The sequence below is a fragment of the Cyphomyrmex costatus genome, unplaced genomic scaffold (assembly GCF_001594065.2).
Source record: "Cyphomyrmex costatus isolate MS0001 unplaced genomic scaffold, Ccosl1.0 scaffold135, whole genome shotgun sequence".
Classification (NCBI taxonomy): Eukaryota; Metazoa; Arthropoda; class Insecta; order Hymenoptera; family Formicidae; genus Cyphomyrmex; species Cyphomyrmex costatus.
In genome coordinates, this window is record NW_017275337.1 from 1,940,732 (window position 1) to 1,948,154 (window position 7,423).

A 7,423-nucleotide genomic window follows, 5' to 3' on the forward strand; every position below is an offset into this window, starting at 1 on the left:
AATAACTTTATTCTTACATACAGATATATAAAGCTTTTCTTCAGGCCGAAAAATTTTAGTCCTGTTTATATATAATAAAAACGTATCCCTTATTGTATCTTTTTTTGGATATATTCAAAATTTCTAACTTCTCTCGTAACATAAAAAATAATTTCTTTTCTAGGACAAATATTAATATATTGCACAATATAATAATAAAAAAATATGCTTTCAGTTTAGAAAACTTAACTATGTCCGTGTATTGAAACATACCGCTTTATCCCACTCTTTTAGATATATACTCTTGGTCAAACTTTTTATTAATACAATTCTTGACTATGACACACGAAACTAATTTTTTTTCTGCGACATATATTAATACATTGCTCAAAATAATAACAGAATCACTTTTGATTAATTCTGCTTAAATCAAATACCAACAAAATAAGTACTACAGATATATTTACATAAATAAATATTGTGTATTGACTAAAAATTATATATACAGGGTGTCTGGAATTTAAATGTTAACATTTCGAGAGGATTTTCTCGAAAACAAGAAGCAAAAACGAATATATTTCTACAGAACTTTTTTTTCTTATAGTTTATCCATCCCTTACATACCCTCGAAGTTTTGCCATTTAAATTTCGGACACTCTGTGTGTGTGTGTGTGTGTGTGTGTGTGTGTGTGTGTGTGTGTGCGTGCGCGCGCGCGCGCGCGCGCACGTATGTGTACATATATGTATATAAATTAAAAATTACTTTTCAAGACTATTACATTTACTTCATACGTATTATAAAATAATAACATTTTAAGTGATCCAATTATTTTGAACAAAGTATATAACGAACAAAATATATTAGTACACTGCTAATAACATCAGCGGTATAATTAATAATCTATTTTTATAAAACATTTATGCACATTTTTTCATTTTTTCTTTAAATTACATATACATAAATACTGTGGAAACTGATATTAATTTACATCGCGTTACTTTATTTGATCGAGTTCTGTGACCCAATTACGGGAAAGATTTGCGTAATTTTGCCAATCCCTTTAGTACGTCCCTCCCTGAACAACAGTCGCATCCCAACGTGAAGATATTCTGGATGACTGACAAATCTAAATAACACAGAAGCAGTATCGTTCGTCTGTAGTCCCCTGTCATTCGCATCCATTATTCCCTCAATGACGCAGGTTTGCCTCACATTACCCACGTGTACCGTCGTTTGAAACCCAGGAAATATTGCGGTGGCGTGATATACTATTAAAACAGTCGCCTGAAATGTAGTATTTAAACTGTTAGCTTCATAGAAACATGATCAACTACGTAACTATGTACACATATTTCAAATATAAACTTTAAATAAAATTTACCTTTAAGAACAGATTTTAAAGATTAAAAGATTCTACATGGATTGACGACACAGCAAAGACTTGAATTGATAAAAAGAAAAATTTATGTCGCCATTTATTACTCAAGTAGTAAGGTAATCAATACTCTTTAACGTTATTAAGACATTATTGAGATGTCATTTAATAAGTCAACAAGATGCTATTAAAATGTCATCTTGTTACCTGAGTAATGACAAAAATATTCGGAATAATAGTTCGTCAAATATATCAAAGTTCCTCCACGCACCTGAAAGAAGAGTGTCGCATGCGGTCGATCACGTAGAGAGACTAAAACCATCCCTGGGCGAAGATGTGGCAAGGGAGGGCTACGATTCGTCGGTGGTGCAAGAGTTAAACTGGCGCTCTGTGATGCTCTAACTAAACAGCACGGAGCTTTATTACGATGTAGACTAACCACTTTCACTGGGCTAAATTCTCCGTCTGGCAAAGGTCCTACCAATAAACGAGTTCCCGGCGCGATTGCTCCCTTAACAAGTAACCCTCCTAAAACTGGTTGGGTTAAACCTACTACCCTACATACATATATAAAAAAATAAGATATAATCACATTTTTTTTTTTAATGTATTTGTAAAGTGCAATATATGTTAAATATGTAAAAATTATATAATTATTTTTTAAATGTCAAAGATTCATAAAATTAGCTTTATTACGAGATATTTAAAAATATAGAAACAAGATGGCACGTACCTAAATGTCTCGTCAATTTGAAATAGACACGATTCTGGATCCGAGTCGATCGAATTCGTCTCGTAAGGTGATAAATTTTTGATAAACATAGTCAATTCTTCCAAACCCTCACCAGTAACACAACTGACATTAAATACTGGTATCACGTCGGACGTGTAGTCCCATGACGGTAAGTCATTATTGTTAAACAGTACCAACTGCTTAGGATAGCCCTGTGTCATCATAGCATTCTCGAGTTGAGCTAGGGTCTCAGACATGTCGCAAAATCCCAAATCAATTTTATTCACAACAATAAAGAATGGAAGTTTTAATGCTAAACAAAGAGCCATGTGTTCTTGTGACGCTTCGTTCAAAGGTGGAGCTACCACTAGCATAACGTGATGTGGCGAATATCCTGTGTGCGTAAGAAAATATTATTATTTTCAAATCATTTCTCCAATAATTTCTTATACAAGTTACTGGAAATAATAACAAATATTTTAGAATAATTCATATCTTTATAACAGAATATTATGATAAAAAATCTTAGATTATCAATTAGATCTTCAAAAGTTACATATGTATATACCTGTTAGCCCAAGCACCGTCGTCCTCAAATACTTTCGATGTCCTGCCAAATCGATAAATGTAACAACTTTCGACGCGTGCTCGCATATCTCTTCAGCCGTCGCCATTTCAGCATAGTTCAAAACGTGACCCGCGTTATCGAATCCGATAATCTCGTGCGATATCGAGGATGTACGGCCAGTCTTTATCTCGTGCAAGTGACGCAACATATTAAGCCTCGCTCTACCTCTACCATTGTCCAGTTCGCCTTGTGTCAATACCCCTGTATACATAGTTTCGCTTACAATCTTCATAATCGTATTCTCGATGCATTCATATAAGATAGACTGCGAATAACAGAGCGTAGCGTAGACTCAGTCAGTGACATTTCTCTACCTTAAATATCCTCTGCTAATCCTCTCACCTAAGAGAGTCGACTTTCCAGCATCCTGTGCACCAGTGACCGCCAATCTCAGGTCTATGATACTATCCTGGTCCTCTCTGTCATCCTTTCGTAATTTTTTTACCAGTACTTCAGCGACTTTCTTTTCCTCGTTGTTATTATTATTATTTTGCGATGCCAGAGTCTTACTTGCAGAACTCGTGGCTATTCGCTCGCGTAATACTCTTATAGTAGCGCCCAGTCTGGAAGCCATTTCCTTCAGTGTCTTTAAGGATGCTTTCATTTCGTCTTTTGTTAAACCTGCCAGTCTTCCATTGTCTTCCACTCCTATGTATGAAATATGTTAAAAGACAATCAAAAAGAAAATAATACAAAACTGCAATTGTAATTATTTATACCAATTTGATAAATCGCTTCTCCATGTCCCTCTTTTAACCTCCATTTCATCTGAGTAACGAGATGTTCAAAACGTTGACTAGATGGATTTATCAATTTTAATTTGTACTCTATGTTTCCTTGTTCTGGCTCTGGTGGCAATCGATCTTCTTGATCCTCATCAGCACTAGAAGTGTCACAGTCCGACAATCCGTTTCCTTCATTCTCGGAATCGTCCCATCGCCTCTTTCTTAAATCCTTATCGTTTTGTGGATCAAAAAGTTGCAGAAAGGATTCCATATCTGCAATCATGAAATCATAAATTATAATAATTATTTTCATATGATTTTTGCAACTGTAAAGTTACAAAAAAATATAAATATTTATATTGGTTATTTTTACATTTAATAAGAATTATCTGTAAAAAAATTCCAATAAAATTATAAAATAAGCAATAAATATATAAGTTTAAAGAATTTCATATTTTTTACTTTTTATAAATTACCTTTATAAATTTACTATTTATAAAAATAAAAACGCTAGAAAATATATTTAAAATATACAATATGATTGCATGAAGTATAGTACAATAATTTCTCATAACATACCACATAGAACATGGTTTACAAGTTATCGCAGTGTTGTGATTTGTTGCTAATGTCTTGGCGATAACTTGTAAATCCATTGGCACTTATGAAGAAAACATCCACAAAAGCCTTAAAAGTATTACCATATAGAATGCAATTATCACCTAAATTGCATCACATTTGAAACACAATCTCATAATTAGTGTCTTTCATATTTTTCATCTTTATTATTTAATAGGAAGTAATATTTACATTTGCTTTTATCTTGATAAAATTTCTTTTCTTTTTAGTATCAAAAATGATGAAAGAACAGTTTGGTTAAAAGGTGCTTTCTATTTGATAACACAAGTCGATACAAGTGTCATTCAGTAGTATCTACTGTTCATTGAATATTAAGAAAGATAGAATAATATTTGTGTCGACTCATATCATTGAATGAAAAAAAAGCATCCAAAATAATACCTAAGTCTTAAATCAACAGTAAGGAATAAAATCCTTGTTACGAATTTCTTTGTTACAAAAAATGATGCAATCCCTAAAGAAGAAGGAATCTAATTGTTACTTTCGTCACAAGGAAAAAGTACAGTTATCTTTCTCATGCCTATATATATATATATATATATATATACACACACACACTTATAAACCTTATCAATAAGAAGTCTTATGTTAAATGGAAATTTACACTTCTTTTTTCATAACAAAATATCGTACTTTCGGAAATGTTTGCGTGTGGATATGTACGCTTGTTTCATTGAGAGATCTGACGGATGCATGCGATGTTACAAGACATTGTGCTAGAATAAAACAAACAGTGCCCACAATGTCAACATAGGGCAGGCAGTCGCAATACCCTGAGAGATGCGGGTTCATCAATTTCAGGATGTTTCAGAATCAGAAGAAACAAACCCTATCGTCGCAGTCGCGCGAACAGCTGTTTGAGATGTTACGAAAGTAAAAGTGTGACTGAAAGTGACAAGAAAGAACTCGTGAGAAATACTTTTCGCGCCTTAACTAAAGAATGAAGGATAATTTCACTTACCGCATTTTCCGGATGTCCGTCCCTCAAGAATTGAGATGATGCCGTTGTGATCATGCATTCAAGTCGGGGATACTATCGAAGTCGAAGGGCATGATAAAATGCACAATTCACCGCGGACTTTCCTCTTCTTCTCCTTCCTTTACGTCGTGAATCTGAATGGTCGTGAACTAGGTCACGAACTGTCTGTCACGGTCCGACCGATCACGTAGAATGGAAACTCGTTTTGCTGTAAACAGTTGCAATTCTACAAACTACACAAATTAATCACCAAGTGGCCTAGCGTTATTGGTGGGTGCTAGAGTCCTAGATATCAGAGAAGCGCAACCGATGTTCCGCGTTCTGATTAGCTGACTGTCAGCCAATCATGACATTCATTCAGTAGTATTAAAAATGGCTGACTAAAGGTCTGTTCGCGTTGCATGAAATCCCCAAATAATTTTGCACTTAAAGTGAGATAGATGTATATTCGGCTTTAAAAAGAAAGAAAGCGAAGATGGTAAGTGCAAAAAGTGCAAGCAACGCGAACAGACCTTAATAGACGATTGGTGGATTTCATATTTCGTCTGCAAACGACGCCATTTTTAATACTCTTCTTAGTAATTTTGCGATACTGACTTAAGCCGGTTGCGCTTCTTTGATATCTAGGACTCTAGTGGGTGCCAGCCTGTCAAGTGATGCCAGGCCAGGCGTAGGCCTCGTTTTCACTGATCATAGGGTGCGGTCGAGTTACCACTATGAATGCTTCGAAGCGTTTCTTGATTGGTCAATTTGTAAAATTTTTTCTTTTGATTGGTCAATCAAACGCTTCAAAGCATTCGTAGTGGCAACTCGACCGCACCCATTATCTCTTTTTTTCTCTTTCTCAACGCGCGACGCATGACTCGTAGGCCGGTATTCATAGTCAGTTCTTATTACAGATGTCTATACTATACTAGATCGCTTACTTCGTCAAAAACAGTCGAAAGGACTGAAGCCGGCCGGATCTCCGGTTTCGGCCATGATGGGAACAAAAAGATGGCGACGGTGCGTAGCACCCTGTGGGTGCAAACCCATGCAGCGGAATAGCGTAACGCGGAACGAGAGTAGAACCAATCACGAGATTCTCTAGAAGCACGGAATGCTCGTTCTGCTCTCGTTCCACGTTAAGCCGTAATCACACTAGCGATTGAGCGATTGTGATTGACGATTGAGGATTACTTTTCAACCAATCAGAGCAAAGCAGTCACCGATTGCTTTGTTCCGATTGGTTGAGAAGTAATCCTCAATCGTCAATCACAATCGCGCAATCGCTAGTGTGATTACGGCTTAACATCGAGTTGTTGAAACAAGAAAAGGGCAACGACGATTGTCGTTCGATAACGTTAGCGATTTCTGCCTTTATTACAGCAATTAAACGCCCTTTATTGACATTCCATCCAACGATCGAATTTATACGATCCTATCTCGACTTTATTTATTCTTTGGATTAAACGCGCAATAAAATAAACAACGACGGTAAAGTATCATCGGGACTTGACGGAGAGATTCGATCTGTACGTTAAACAACAGGCGAGAAATAATAAATGGTGAAATGTCGCTTGTATTGAAGTGCGGTCGTGCGGAGTATCTTCAAAAATTTTCGGGCATCGCTTTATACTGATTACCCTTCAACACGTAATATTTATATTTTTAAATAAATATTTAAATACAAGAATCAATACTAGGAGTAGATAGATAAAATATTAGGTGACTGTTCTCGTTTATGGAAAGTCCATTTATTAGTCGTTTATATGGACAATTTTTATTTATTGTTTACGTTTTTACAACAGTTGCAATTGCAAAGAAAATTGTATCAGCTGCTACGCCATATTCTAATTGAGACAATTTGATTGGTGCATCCAGAAGCACGACCGCTCAGTGAGCTCTTGTATGTATGTATGTACATACATACCTGTTTGGTTTCTATATTTAGATGTAATAGAATATGCCAATCAGATAAAAAAGCTCATTGAACGCTTAGTGAGCGGTCGTGCTTCTGGATGCACCTATTAAATGCTAAAATCACATCATTTATTGGATACATTCAGAAGCAAGATCGCTCACTGAGCGCTCAGTGAGTTGTTGAATCTGTTTGGTCTATATTTTAGGATCTAATAGAATATGCCAATCAGATGAAAGCGCTCATTAAACGCTCAGAGAACGGTCGTGCTTGATGCACCCATTGGAAAGTTGAAACTGCACATGCGTAGACGCTATGGAATAATTTTTAATTTAATTTAAAATATTAAATAAAAATACACATAACAATAATTTAAATTAATTTAATGTTAAATAATCTACAATTTACTATTACAACGCGTCATTCACACACCATGTTTTACACATTTATATTTATAACGATAA

The 7,423-nt window shown here is 35.3% G+C and overlaps 1 protein-coding gene across 1 annotated transcript; it reads right to left on the reverse strand.

The window, feature by feature from the left end:
• Positions 1-950: 950 nt before the first annotated feature.
• On the reverse strand, positions 951-5,147 carry LOC108782801 (GTP-binding protein 2). The gene is made up of 7 exons (XM_018551169.1): positions 5,042-5,147; positions 3,436-3,714; positions 3,059-3,364; positions 2,657-2,917; positions 2,089-2,482; positions 1,627-1,912; positions 951-1,264 (listed from the first exon to the last, which is right to left on the reverse strand). Exons 1-7 carry the CDS (start codon positions 5,097-5,099, stop codon positions 980-982), a joined length of 1,869 nt encoding a protein of 622 aa, XP_018406671.1. The 5' UTR covers positions 5,100-5,147; the 3' UTR covers positions 951-979.
• Positions 5,148-7,423: the final 2,276 nt, after the last annotated feature.